The sequence below is a fragment of the Polyodon spathula genome, chromosome 9 (genome assembly GCF_017654505.1).
Source record: "Polyodon spathula isolate WHYD16114869_AA chromosome 9, ASM1765450v1, whole genome shotgun sequence".
NCBI lineage: Eukaryota > Metazoa > Chordata > Actinopteri > Acipenseriformes > Polyodontidae > Polyodon > Polyodon spathula.
Genome location: NC_054542.1, coordinates 13399474 through 13414676, shown reverse-complemented (window position 1 = coordinate 13414676; position 15203 = coordinate 13399474). Strand labels below are relative to the sequence as shown.

At 40.8% G+C, this 15203-nt stretch overlaps 1 protein-coding gene across 2 annotated transcripts in view; it reads left to right on the top strand.

The window, feature by feature from the left end:
• Positions 1 to 15203, top strand: part of LOC121320410 (T-lymphoma invasion and metastasis-inducing protein 1-like) — a 104278-nt gene that overhangs the window by 48649 nt on the left and 40426 nt on the right. For both annotated transcript variants that reach the window (XM_041258711.1, XM_041258712.1), the window contains exons 2-4: positions 10855 to 10927; positions 12477 to 13449; positions 14539 to 14989. In XM_041258711.1, coding sequence (XP_041114645.1) covers positions 12487 to 13449; positions 14539 to 14989 — 1414 coding nt within the window. In that variant the 5' untranslated portion in view covers positions 10855 to 10927; positions 12477 to 12486. The remainder of the gene's footprint in view (positions 1 to 10854; positions 10928 to 12476; positions 13450 to 14538; positions 14990 to 15203) is intronic.

Here is a 15203-nt window from a genome sequence, read left to right as displayed (position 1 = left end):
GAAAGGGCCAACCGAAATCAACAGCAGCACCCCAGGAGTGCAAGCGGAGAAACAAGGGGACATCGTGCACACCACAAGCCGGCCCAACATTTTAGAGTTTCAAGCATCCCAGCGGGGGCACAGCGATCATCTCTACGTTGGCTGCTGTGTTGAAGGCATTTACTGTCAGGGCCTTCTAGACACAGGAGCCTCTGTTACAGTTATTTGTGCAGAAGTGCTGGACCGGGTTGGCCGAGCATGGCGAAATCGGTTGGAGCCCGCTGGGGGTGTGCTGCGGACTGCCATAGGAGATGTAGCCCAAGTGGCTGGGAGAATTAAATTCCAAATACAGCTAGGAAATGTAAGTGTGGACCAAGACACCTGGGTAGCCCCAATACAGGATGACCTGATTCTGGGGCTCTATTTTCTACGCGCATCAAAGAGCTGACTAGATCTTGATGAAGACAGACTGATGCTGGGTCCACATGGGCAGCAGTTTCGCGTGGGGCTAATGCGAAAGCAGCCAAGTGTAGGGGTCCTTATGTCCCATCTCTCTACCCTAGAAGACCCCCTGCCAGCAGTATTGGAAGAGATATGCATGCGGGGCAGTGCACATCTCGTGGAACAACAGGTGGCACTGCAACAACTTGTTAAAGAGTATCAAGATGTCTTCTCCTTGGGCCCCAATGACATTGGCTGCACCGATCTAGTCTAGCATATAATAGACACTGGGAATGCGCGTCTATTTGGCAACCACCTAGACGCCTACCAATTCATCGTCGTAGGGTAGCTGCAAAGGAGTTAAAGTGGATGAGGGAAGCCGGTGTCGTTGTGCCTTCCAGCAGTCCATGGACATCCCCAGCAATACTGGTCAGCAAGAAGGACGGGTCTGCTGGGTTTTATGTGGACTACCGTCACCTTAACAGCGTCACACTGCGAGATTCGTACCCCATATCACGTATAGACGATGTACTGGATGCAATGGCAAGCTCCCGCTGGTTCTCAACTTTAGACCTAAAGAGCAGGTATTGGCAGGTCCAGCTAGACCCTGAGGCATGAAGAAAGACGGCATTCTTCACCGGGCAAGGCCTTTGGGAATTCACGGTAATGCCCTTTGGCCTCTGCAACGCTCCAGCCACTTTTGAGCATTTGATGGAGCGCGTGCTGGACGGCCTGCCCTCATCTGAGTGTCTTGTCTATCTGGACGGTGTTTTGGTTCATGCCACTAGCTTTGAAGAGGAGCTAAACCGATTGCAAGAGGTCTTTGGGCAGATGCGCAATGCCAACCTGAAGCTCCACCCAGAAAAATGCCACCTATTTCTACAAAATACCTTATTTCTGGGGCACATAGTGAGTGCAGAAGGGATATCCACTGACCCCGAGAAGATTGAGGGAGTGAAACAATGGCCTCGCCCCAAAAACGTCACTCAGCTGAGGAGCTTTCTGGGTCTGGCTTCTTATTACAGACGCTATGTGCAGGATTTTTCAGACGTCGCCAGACCTCTGCATTGACTGACAGAGAAGAAACAGCCTTTTCCGTGGTCAGCGGTGTGTGAGCAAGCATTCGAAGCACTGAAGACGGCCCTGAGCACGGCCCCTGTGCTGGCGTACTCCATTCCTGATATCCCTTTCATCTTGGATGCAGACGCCAGCGACCTAGGTGTTGGTGCCGTTTTATCCCAGGTCACGGAGGAAGGAGAGTGTATTGTGGCATTTTATAGCCAGGCCCTGTCTAAACCAGAGAGGAATTATTGTGTGACTAGGAGGGAACTGTTGGCAGTTGTCAAAGCCATAGACCACTTCCATCCTTACTTATATGGTCAACAGTTCACTATCAGGTCTGATCATGCCTCACTGCAGTGGTTGAGGAATTTCCGGCATCTAGAGGGACAGACTGCACAGTGGCTAGAGAAGCTTGACCAGTACAGCTTCCAGATTCAACATCGAGAAGGTCGGCTGCATACCAATGCTGATGCACTCTCCCGTAGACCTTGCCTGGAGAAGAATTGCCAGCACTGTCTCCGCCAAGAGGAAAGGGAAGAGGAGAATCACTGGGTAGTGACCCTGGGTGATGAGACAGCCGCTGAGTTAACTGAATGGGACACAGGCTGAAGACAGTGAGATTTTACCAGTGCTGAGGTGGCAGACCAGTGGACAACGACCACCGTGGGAGGTAGTGAAGGCCCTGTGGGCACAATAGGATCGGCTTGAAGTGAGAGATGTCATACTGTCTGGCAGTTGGTAGAGCCAAAAGCCACCCAACCCTCCATCTTGAAGGTGGCACACGACCTGCTCACTGCTGGTCATTTTGGGGTCAACAAGATGCTGCACCGGTTGAGGCAGAGATTCTTTTGAGTCCGGGCCTGACGAGATGTGGAAAGCTAGTGCTGACGATGCAACGCTTGTGCAGCCAGAAAAGGACCCCAGCAATGTCCCTGAGCGGAGATGCACCAGTACAATGTGGGCACCCCCATGGAAAGAGTGGCCATTGATGTATTAGGTCCCCTCCCTGTCATGGAGAAAGGCCATCGTTATATCTTGATAGCAATGGATTATTTCTCCAAATGGCCGGAGGCCTATGCCATCCCAGATCAGGAAGCCACCACTGTAGCCGAGGTTTTAGTCAAAGAAATGTTCACCAGTTTTGGCGTTCCGAGCGAATTACACAGTGATCAGGGTCGTAACTTTGAAGCTCAGGTGTTTCAAGAGATGTGCCGACTTCTTCTGCACATTCAGAAGACAAGAACCACAGTGCTGCACCCCCAGAGTGACGGTATGGTTGAAAGGTACAGTCGCACGCTGGAGGTCCAGCTGTCCCTGTTTGTGCAAGAACATCAGAGAGACTGGGACGCCCACCTGCAGCTGTTACTAATGGCTTACCAGAGCGCAGTGCACCAGGCAACAGGATATACTCCTACTGCCATAATGTTCGGGCGGGAGCTATGCACACCTACTGAGCTGCTGTATGGGCGGCCTCCAGGGGAGGTAACGGGGGGCCCAGGGCCAGAATATGTCCACCAGCTCCAAGATCGTCTGGATAAAGTGCTTTGGTTCACCTGGGATCACATTCGGAGGGAATCTGACAGACAGAAGTGCCAGTATGATGTCCGAGCCCATGGGAAGCGCTATCAACCGGGGAATAAGGTCTGGATTTGTCCCCCGCAGACAACGTGGGAAGTGCCCAAAATTGATGAGTCCTTGGGAGGGTCCCTTAACAGTCCTGGAGGTCCTCTCTGGTGTGGTTTACAGAGTTCAGAAGACGGGTCACCGTCGAAAGGTAGTTCTGCACCAGGACAGGATGATAACATACCAGTCAGGGGAGCAGGAAGACACTGCCCTGGATGTCCCTGTGGCCCTTGGGGAGCAGAGGGAGGAAGAGGTCACGACACCACCTGACCTTGACCCGGAAGATGAAGCTGGGGAACCCCTGAGTCCAGTGGTGACGGACGTGACACCAACAGAGTTGACTCAAGATGCAACTGGGGGGATTGAAGTACCCAAGCCTGTTAGACGTTGCAGGCTCTATTACAGGCCCTGCAGATGAATCATGCTCACTGTCACTGCTCACACGTTGTGAGCTCGGCAGCACTCCCACTTTCTGCATCCTTGGGCACCAAAATAAATAAAAACAGATGCACCACTGGGGCAGGTTAGTATCTAACCCTGCAATTCCTCCAAAAGAGATTTCAGTACATCATCAACTCCATATTGAGTAATGTCAGGGGCATAATAGCCTTGAATATCAGCTTCCCAACTTTAAAATGGCCAGGAAAGATGAGAATAGTCGCTAAACCTCAAGTTTGACACACAGAAATATTATGCAAATTAATTGGGTCCCTAATTAACATACATTTATTTATGTATTTATATATTTATTAATTTAATTTTTTCATAAACTATAGGATAACCAGGTACATGAAAACTATTGAATACAGTGTGCGTGTGGGTATCAACTTATGTCACACGCACACACATATATAATATATATATATATATTATTATATATATATATATATATATATATGTGTACATGTATGTGACACACACAGTACTGTGCAAAAGTTTTAGGCAGGTGTGAAAAAATGCTGTAAAGTAAGAATGCTTTCAAAAATAGACATGTTAATAGTTTATAATTATCAATTAACAAAATATGAACAGAAGAAAGTGAGTGAACAGAAGAAAAATCTACATCAAATCACTATTGGTGTGAACACCCTTTGCCTTCAAAACAGCATAAATTCTTCTAGGTACACTGGCACACAGTTTTTGAAGGAACTCGGCAGGTAGGTTGGCCCAAACATCTTGGAGAACTAACCACAGTTCTTCTGTGGATTTAGGCAGCCTCAGTTGCTTCTCTCTCTTCATGTAATCCCAGAGAGACTCGATGATGTTGAGATTAGGGCTCTGTGGGGGCCATACCATCACTTCCAGGACTCCTTGTTCTTCTTTACGCTGAGGATAGTTCTTAATGACTTTCGCTGTATGTTTGGGGTTGTTGTCATGCTGCAGAATAAATTTGGGGCCAATCAGATGCCTCCCTGATGGTATTGCATGATGGATAAGTATCTGCCTGTACTTCTCAGCATTGAGGAGACCATTAATTCTGACCAAATCCCCAACTCCATTTGCAGAAATGGAGTTGGGGATTTCAGTGTACCGCTGTGCAGCCCTTCGGTGAACAAACTGCCTTCTGCTACAGCCAAATATTTCAAATTTTCACTCATCAGTCCAGAGCACCTGCTGCCATTTTTCTGCACCCCAGTTCCTGTGTTTTCGTGCATAATTGAGTCGCTTGGCCTTGTTTCCACGTCGGAGGTATGGCTTTTTGGCCGCAAGTCTTCCATGAAGGCCACTTCTGACCAGACTTCTCCGGACAGTAGATGGCCAGGGTCTGTTTTCTGCCACTGAGCTGATGGCATTCTGGACATCTTCCGACGAAGGGAAGTAAGTGATGTGTCTTTCATCTGCTGCAGTAAGTTTCCTTGGCCGACCAGGTCTACGGTCCTCAACTTGCCCGTTTCTTTGTGCTTCTTCAAAAGAGCTTGGACAGCACATCTGGAAACCCCTGAGCCTTGAAATTTCTGCCTGGGAGAGACCTTGCTGATGCAGTATAACTACCATTTGTCTTGTTGCTGTGCTCAGTCTTGCTGGTGTATGACTTTTGACAGTAAACTGCTTCAGCAACCTTGTTTGTGTTCGGTTTTATAAGTTTTCTGCCAACCTCAATGAGCTGATGGTATAATTGCTGGATAAGTGTACCTCTTTGTTGCTGTTTTGACTTCAACCATGGACAGTAAAATTGAGTGTAGTAAACGTAAAACAATCGAACTAATATATTTGATATATTTATCTTATAAATATTATACATAAGTGTCTTTCATCTTGAAGGATCCCAGCAGTTCTCTGTGGTAAAAAAGTGAATGCCCCTTTTTCTAAACTCCATCTGTGACCCCTGGTCCTTGTTTCTTTTTTTCAGGCTGAAAAAGTCCCTTTTGTCGACACTGTTCCACGTTCTGGTCTGAGCCAGAACTTAACCTTTTTATAGCAAGGTGACCAGAACTGACATTTTCAAGATGAGGTCTTACAGTTTTGTACAGTTTTAACTTTTTCCCTTGATTTAAATTCAACACTTTTCACAATGTATCAGAGCATCTGCTTTTTTATAGCTTCCCCACATTGTCTAGACGGTCAACAAAAACTCCAGGGTTGCCTTGTTGAATCTTGTCTAGATCATTTTGAATGACTTTTGCTGCTGCAAGTGTTTGCCACTCCTCCTAAGCTGCCTATGTGTACTCCACTTCTTCATCTTTTACTGAGATTACGTCATGCAAGACAAAAGATGTTAAAACCGTGAGCAGGTTTAGGCCAATCGTCCAAAAGGAACTTAGGGTTGACCGCAAGGAAAGACTATTAATGGAAAACACCCGCCCTCTTTTGTCAAAAAGCTTTCTGAAATAAACCATGTTTATGCATATGCTTTGCACCATCCTCAAAAAAATCAAGCAAGTTAGTCTCCCTTTCCTAAAACCATGTTGCTCTCCCAGTACCCTGTTACCCATCATAAGTTTGCATATAATAGAAGTCCCTGGTCTGTAGACCTTTTTTGTGGATGGTATTACGCTTGCAATCAGTCTGTAAACCACCTGTGTGTCAAGAGAATGATCTTGTTAGCTCACCGGGAGTTCTTGCTCATGTCACCTATGACTTTTTAAAACTGGATAGGAACTGGATGACATGTGGGGGCATGTTGTCAGTCTTGCTTTGTAAAAACTTGTGCTGTTTTGCCATCTCTTAGTTTAATAACATTTTTGACTTTAGCAGTTTTGAGTTTGGCTGTTGCGTCACCCTGTTTACTCTTTCTAGACGCACGTACTTTCTTTTTGGTCCTTTTTTATTCTGTAAAGTACAGCCTTTTTTCGCTGAATATTTTTTTTTAATTGATTTTAATCCATTTTGGCAACATAGCTTTTCATTTAGTTAATGATTGTGTTACATCAACTCTACATATTGAAAATTGTTGATGATCACTAGCACCTGTTTGGTATAATTGTTTAATCATACAAGGCATGACTATATGCCTACAAAATCCCACCATTTCTATTTCATCCTTCGAAATCCCCCATTAGTTGGCTGCTACACACATTTCTAATGTCATTGTATAAATACCTGCTCCTATTATTATGCCTTTTGAATTTTTGTCTGTTATTCTGACCCATGATTCGGTTTTATTTTGAAGGCAAGGGTGGTCAACCACCTGGGCTTCCAGACTGTTTCTTATGTATAGCCCTACCCCTCCACATTAGTGTATACCCACAAATATTATATTCGTCCCCATCACTCTCAGATACCATGTTTCTGTAACACCTATCACATCATATTTACCTGTTAGTGCAGTATCTTCAAGTTCTAAATTTTGTTTCTGATACTTCTAGAAGATAAATACATTTAATGGTTGTCTTATAGTTGTTGTTCTTGTTTTGATGCGTCTCCCTTCTGTTTTTTTGTTGATATATATAATGCTTCCGATAGGATATTTCTAAGTATACTATATATGTTATTTAAGTGCAGTCCATCCCATATACAAATAGTCCTCGTTGTAGAAAGTGGTCCAATGATCAAGATAGGTGAAGCCTTCCCGTGTGCACCACGTCTTCAGCCATTCGTTTTGATTAATTATTTCCAGCTGTCCATATGGTCCTTTGCAAGGTGCGGGTAGTATACCAGAAAATACCACAGTTTTGGTTTTCTCTTTTAATTTCCTTCCTAGCTCTCTGAATTTGTTTTGCAGGGATTTTGGTCTGTCTCTTCCAATGTTGTTTGTACCGATGTGGACGACTACTACCGGTATGAAACATTAATAAAAAACTAAAAAAAAACTTATTAGAGCCTATAGAAGGCTGTGTGGTCCAGTGGTTAAAGAAAGTCACTTAACCTCCTTGTGCTCCGTCTTTCAGATGAGACTTTCTTGTAAGTGACTGCAGCTGATGCAAAGTTCACACACCTTAGTCTTGTATCTTGTAAAATACTTTGTGGTGGTGGTCTGCTATGAAAGGCACTGTATAAAAATAAAGATAATTTAATCTTGATTGGAGTTAAATAAAATATTTTGGAGGGAATTTAACTTGTACTTGTTCCTGGCCCCATGGCAACATAATGGTATGATACTCTCTCTTACTTACATTTCTTCTAATGATGGTCTGATGCTCCCTCTTCCTTTTATTTTTTGGGAGTAATAAAAAAAAGTCTCTCCTGGCTGCCTGCAAAGCTCACTGTTTAACATTAGCCACGGTGCAGACCTTGAGTCAAGCCAATATGTTTGTGTAGGCAGAATTTATTGTGAATTAAATGTGTTTGTAAATTGTATATCACAATAGCAATAATCCTAGCTAACTACATATACAGATATACTTAATAAATGCATCTCTTTGCACAATATTTATCATACATAACTCAAGGTTAACGGCTATTTACAGCAATAGGATCATATAAGGACGAAAACAGCTTTTACATTTGTATTCTTACATTTTTGGGATGTATGGCAATTTTTGGTGAAATACTATAATATTGAGGCTGCAGTACGATATTTTCATTGTTCAGATCTGGCAACACTGGTACCAAGCTCCTTTATTATGTGAGATCTGTTGGGCTGTAGGGCTTTATATTGAAGTTGTTTTATAAGCAAGGTTATAAAAAAGTACTGAAGCTACTACCCTTTGTGGTAAAAAAAAAAAAAAAAAAAAAAAAAAAAATGACCCTTTGCAATAAATAAATAGTAATAATTTGCAAAGCACAGAAAGATATTTATTTGTCCTTTACACTTTTGTTATGTTCGTGATTGGTCATCAGATAGTTGATTTTCTTTAGCCTATATTTTTCTGTCCCTTATCAATAAGATGCAATTCATTGTACACAGTCTTTAATTAGCATCTATAGAACCACATTCTACCGGCGAGAGCCTTGCTCTGTCCCTGTGGAATTTGTATTGAGATCTTCTTCTTCTTCTTCATAGTTAAACAGCGCGGTTCATCCCCTAAGAGGACAGTGTGTGCGTATCATCAATTAAGCAGTTTTAAAATCGATGTAAGATTATTCCAGTAATCATCAATCGTAAAACACATTTTAATATATTTCTTTGTTTGCTACACATCGGTCCTAAAATGTTTTAAGTATGTTTGTGTGGTTATATGTTTAACAGAGCTCTAGAGGAGCTACAAATCATGAAGACAATGAAACTTGTGATATAGTAGTAGTATTATAATATTATGTATTGGGAACTGTGGGCGAGTAGGGTAGATTCACTGCCAGTATTGTAAAAATGTACAGTACTAAACATTTTGACAATATCTTTTTTATATCATTAACCTGAAGTGCTGGTATTTTAACTGTGTTCGTAGACTAAGGATCAGAATTGCTGAAGCTACGGTTGTGTAGGAAATCTTGTATACAGTATATTTTATATGTACGTTTTATAATATCTATGCAGTGAAAAAATGTTTAGCAAATACAAGCTAAATACAAGCTACACAGCTCTTGCTTATGGAATGTGTGTGTGTGTGTGTGTGTTTTTTTTTGTGTAATGCTATATCGGATTTATTTATATTTTTTATTACATTTTTGTGGTTGCCAAATGAGGCAGACTGCACTTGTATGATATCATGGTCACGCAAGCCCAAATTGCAACTTGGGTAGAATTATTTATATAGACCCTTACTACTTTTAATATCAATTGCATTTGGAAGGAGAATTAAAAATATATGAAAATGAGAGTGCTTGGGTGGAGTTAAGGTTTGGTTTGGGTTGAGGAGCTGACAATAAGAAGGTGTATTCTTTCGGGGGGCTACAAGCCAGGGCAGGTTATATACAGCATTCAAGTGTCATCATAATGTTTTAGTTTAATTTACAAGGAAGATAGTAACCTCTTCTATTCTCCTGCAGTACAGTAGTTATAGTACATTGTATTTTTGTATTTCTATTTTTTTTTATTAAGTTTTACAAGGATAATCCCTTTAAAAAGGATGCCATCTCATTTACAATGGTGTTCTTGATTAACCTCTGCAGCGATTGTATTGTTCCTGTAATAAACAGAACACTCATGGTTACAGTAGGTCAACAATGTGATTGAAATGTATTGCTGCCCTGTACAGCACATGTGGAGATTTCTGGCTCATGATGGAGGTACAGTAGAAAGGAGGCTAAATTTAGGAAAGTAGTGTAAAATAAGTTGTAATACACAGTGAAGAGAATAATGACGTGCACCACAATTTAGAAATTCTACATAAATTGCTAGCAAGCTTTTCTCTCATAACTATTTTGAACTAGAAAGGTATTGATCTTGTGCCCTTGCCAGAGTATCCAGATGAATCATTATTTTATTCCAGCATGGAGCCAACACCTCATTGCTAATGGGTAGGAATTTTCAAAGGGTTGTTAATATCTACTGTAGGCTAATCTTCAAATAAATCCATTTACTCGTGTTTTATCTTGCCTGATTTTTCATTGTTTATGAATGAGCTAAATCATGATGGACAACCTTCATTGTTTTAAAATGTGTTTATTGTTAAGAAGCAATACTAATCCCATAAAGTAATAACATCATTATTCCAGTAAAGGTGAAACGAATCAAAGCTGGTTGAAGTAAATGCACAATATTAGTGTTTCAGTAACTCTGATGTCCACAGTGATGCTTGAGATTGCCCTGCTTCTTTCTAATCTTGCTCTATAGCTTTAAATCTACATAAACAATTTGAAAATGTGTTTTGTTTATTTAGATCTAACACAAGCGTCTCTCAACCCAGGTTTTACTGTAGTGCCTGTTGGTCTCACTGTAACATTGAGATAAAGACAACCAATGAAATATTTGTAATCATATACAATTTATGTTTAGTGCTTAAATCATTTTTCGGTGAAGTGGACTTGGTAGATCTTCATCCATGCAGTTCTAGTGGATTGCTCCATTCTGTGACATTACTGGGTACTCATGGAGAGGTACAGGATATTAAAATATTCATATACAGTAACACAGTCATACTGTATATGTAATTTTGTATTAAGTTTGTTTTGAAAGCTCCCTTTTGCATTTTTCTAGCCCCATGCTCTCCCTCCAGAGTAATCTACTGTACAGTATAGTTTCAAAAGTTTACAAATTAAAAACATTATGGGCTGCTGATGTACAATACATTACACGTTTAAAGCTATATTGTTAGATTATTAAGCATTTGCTTCACTTTTTATAAGTGTAATATAAATATATTTCTTAAAATCCAAATGTTTTTTCAGTATTTGTTGTTGATTTCAGTGTTTTGTATTTTGTGTTTTCTAATTTAATGACGTGACTCAGTATACCATTCTTACCCATTCTGTATATTTTGTTCCTAGGTTCAATGCTGCAGCCTACTGAGTGAAGGTGCCGTAGAGAGTAATGGGAAGGATTGACAGACAGAATCATCAGGTACTGTACGGTATTTGTGATATTATATATATATATATATATATATATATATATATATATATATATATATATATATATATATATATATAAAAGTTGTATTTCTGCAGTGTTGTATGGTATACTACTGCTGTTACTACTACTGACTTTAACATGCAAAATATGTTATGTCATTCTTTGGCTTGGATGGCTGTGGTTAGAGGTTTCCCCCACACATCAAAACATGATAAATAAATCGCCTATAAAAACCTCAAACTAGTTTCATGACCATGGGTTACTTCAACTTGTTCATTTAATACGAATTGAGAAAAGTTACAGTGCAATGATAAATTCAAGTCCAGAAAAACTTCCTATCACTTTCAAAAATATAGCACACCTTTACTTTTAAATCAACTAATTCCCAGATTTTTAATCACATTAAAATTTAAACCTTTGAAAATACCTTGTATTTCAGACTGGAAGGTGCCCTCTTATTTGAACAAACCGTGCCAGTAGTTTGTTAAAAAAATTCCAAGAAATGCTGTATATTCAGTACTACAGTGTACAAGTATAATATATTTACTAACCTAAAGTAGGCCAAATTTAAATATAAACTCTTAGTTGTGGTTTTATGTCATGTGGCTTTAAAAATGAAATGAGTCAATTTGGAGATGACTAATTTTGTTATTAATAATGGATTTGAATGTCGATGTTAGAATCATTTGACAGTTCAGGTAGTTTCATTTTAGCAGTCTTACGTGAGCTCCTGGAAAATACTTTTACAACAAATATATTGCTCAGTGTAGAAATCCCAATTGCACAGATTATAAGTTCTCTCATGACATTATCTTTAAAACCAAGCTGATCGCTTCTCCATTTAGGTAAACATTTATTCAGTTCAGAACTTCTGTTATTAATAGAAGTGATCACAGTGTAATAATGTGCAAATTGAAACAATGCATTCATCTTTTTACACACCTAAACAAAACCGGGGGTATGATTTGTGTTCATTTCTTCCACTGGGAAACTGCAGGAAGAATATTTAAATCTGCTGAATTTACCTATCCCCCCTTTTTAACTTGTGTTTTTTCCTATTTGATAGTTTTCAGTGCACCAGAGCATCTGGATTAATCTTGGTCTATATTGTAGAACTCTTAAACACTTTGATATTATTGGTTACTACTTCAAATTCATATTTTATTAATTTACAGTTGCTGAGATTAACTACAGTATGAAGTTCATCCTGTGCAACTGACACCCTGAATCCTGCTGCAGGGGTTAATAGAATAGTTCCTATTTTAAACTAATATTTTCAGAACAATAGAATCTAGGTCTGTGCATTTTTACAGGCTGCCTTGTTATCTCACTATCTGACTTGCATATATAAAAAAGTATAGTACAAGTACAATGTACTGCTAACATGGCCTAATTCATAAACATGAAATAAACGTGTTAAAAAAAATAAAAAATAAAAAAGTTGAATATTCAGGGCCCTCTGCTTTTACGTCATGGCATATTTTGTTTGTGTTGTGATTTTCTTATATTTAATGCTTTTTTGTTGTTGTTTTGACAGATTTTTAGTCATGGGAAATGTAGAAAGTCAGAATGGGGACCATGCTTTTTATGGAGAGAACCAGGGACAGTTGTCCCGCAAGCATATGTCCCGATCGCTTCGGATCTCAAATAAACAATCCCGGCGGTCCAGACATGCTTCCTCAGGAAAAGTTGAACACAGAAACTCAGAAACGAGCACTCGATCCAGCAGCACCCCCAGCATCCCTCAGTCCTTGGCAGAAAACGGCCTTGAACTCTTTAATGAAACTAACGTCCTAGAGGACTTTGGCAGACCCATTTGGGTAGACAGGGTGGCTATGAATTTAAGGCCAGTTTCATTCCATACAGAGTCATTAGTTGACTCCAGCATGGATAATAACACAGTACAAACAGCAGCTTCTGTGCCAAGCATGCAGGAAACCAAAGACAGTAGGTTGTTTCAAGGAGAGGTTATCTACTTGCAAAGAACACGCAATGGATCATGTGGAAACGAAAGTGTAAACTTCAAGAAAAAGAGATCCAAATCTGCAGATATGTGGCGGGAAGACAGCCTAGAGTTTTCCCTTTCTGATCTTAGCCAAGAACACTTAACAAGCACAGAAGAAATCATTGACACGACAGAGAAGGACTATCACAAGTGTGAAAGGTTAAAAGCTAACAGCAGTCCAAAAGGTATGGAGACACTGGATTCCAGCCATCGAGCCAACTCACTTGATGAACTGTATGGCCAAAGCAGCCCAAGTGTAATTAATGGTGCTCCCAGGAACAGGTCTGTAAAATACTGTCGGAACCTGGTGTCTCACTCACAGGAGGTTGAAACCTCTGAAGAAACCAGTGATGATAAGGTGCTGTCTCCTTCAGAAGATGATGCTGCCTCTTACGGCGCTTACACTCTTCCCTGCAGGAGATCTCACTGTCTTTCTGAAGGAGCTCCCAGCCAGCAGGTGACCCATTCAAACAGCATGCAAGGAAGAAGAGCTAAAACCACACAGGTAATTAGGCATGACAAAGACCTCTTTTTCCTTTATTTTTAATTAAAAAAAAAAAAAAAGAACATTTAATAAACATGTAATAAAGCCTATTTCCAGATTCGAAATACAACTGTTTTTAAAAGCAAGTTTCAGTGGCCCCCCCAAGTGGCACATACAGTAAAGGCGCTCCACATTGAGTGCAGGATGCGCCCTACATCCTGGAGATCCCAGGTTCAAATCCAGGCTGTCATTGTCAACCATGACCAGGAGTTCCCAGGGGCAGCACACAATTGGCCGAGCACCGCCCGTGTAGGGAGGGCTTAGGTTGGCAGAGCAATCATTGCACAGTTCACCATGCACCAGCGATCCCTGTGGCTGATAGGGCACCTGCAGGTCCGCTGTGGAGCCATTCAGATCTGTGTTGTCCTCTGGCACTATGGGTCTGGTGGCTTCACTGTGGATCCACAGTGTGAAAAATGACTGCTTAGCAGGAACACGTTTCGTAGAACACGTCTTTCAGTCTCTTTTTCCCAAGCTGCCGGGGGGTTGCTCAGCAATTTCTGTATTTTGCAGTTTGGGGATGTTCATAGTTTTGAACTTGCCTCTTTTTGTCTGAAGAATAGCTTTACTACTAGCTTGTGTCTTTGCAGAGATATCATCCAAGTGCTAAATAAATGTGAATTGTTTTTTTCCATTTATAACTGCTCTTCATTCTAGGTCTTTTCTATATAACCTAACCTGAATGTAATTATAAATGAAATAATGAACAGATATTTATTTGACTTCCTTGATCAAATAGTTTACAGTCATCAGGGAGGTGCTACTTCAGTGATATATGGGATGAAGATCTAGTTGCACATGGCACATTTATGTGGCGTTTAGGTCTACCTCCTGTGGTTTACGGATGTAAATGTGCAAATCTTTGAGGCCAGAGCTGCAAAAATGATGAATTTTCTGGTGCATATCTGTATAAGAAAGATAGAAAAAAAGGTTACTATTAGGAAAACTGTTCAAATTTTTATTGAGACTGTCCACGGTATATTGCGACGCAGCATACAGTAAGGAAGATATTATGTTTTATGTATTAGAATATTTTCTTTTTACTCATAGGATGTTACAACATGGGAAGGAAGTGAATATGCAGATAGTGGGATTGATGGGACAACAACTGATTCAGATCTCAAAACAAGACGCTCAAAAGCTATGTCAGCCACATACTCTCCATCAACATGTACCGGGAGCAGTGTTTTTATTGGAAGTGACAGTGGCAGCAATGTCGGAGATGCCCTCTTTCAAGGGGTCTATGAGAACTTTAGGCGCGAGTTGGAAATGAGCTCCACTAACACAGGGAGCCTGGAAGAAGCGTCTGCAGTGAGTGATGAGCAGAGCAGTGGCACTATGAGCTCGCCTGGGAAGTCTGATATCTTACTTACTGCAGCACAGGGGACGGTACGTAAGGCAGGGGCGCTTGCTGTGAAAAACTTCCTCGTGCACAAGAAGAACAAGAAGGTGGAATTGGCCACACGACGGAAGTGGAAACGTTATTGGGTCTCTTTAAAAGGTGGACATTTTTTATTTTTTTTAACCATGTCTTTGAGGTTATGTTGACATTACTTACTTGGTTTCATTAGTGATAAATTGCATTGTATACAGTAGTGATTAAATGGATGTGTAATTAGCTAAAATGGAGGGCAGTAATAATTGGGGGGTTTACAGTATACCATATCAATAATGTTTTTTCAAGGTCTTTTGTATATTCGATGCTGTAGGACTAT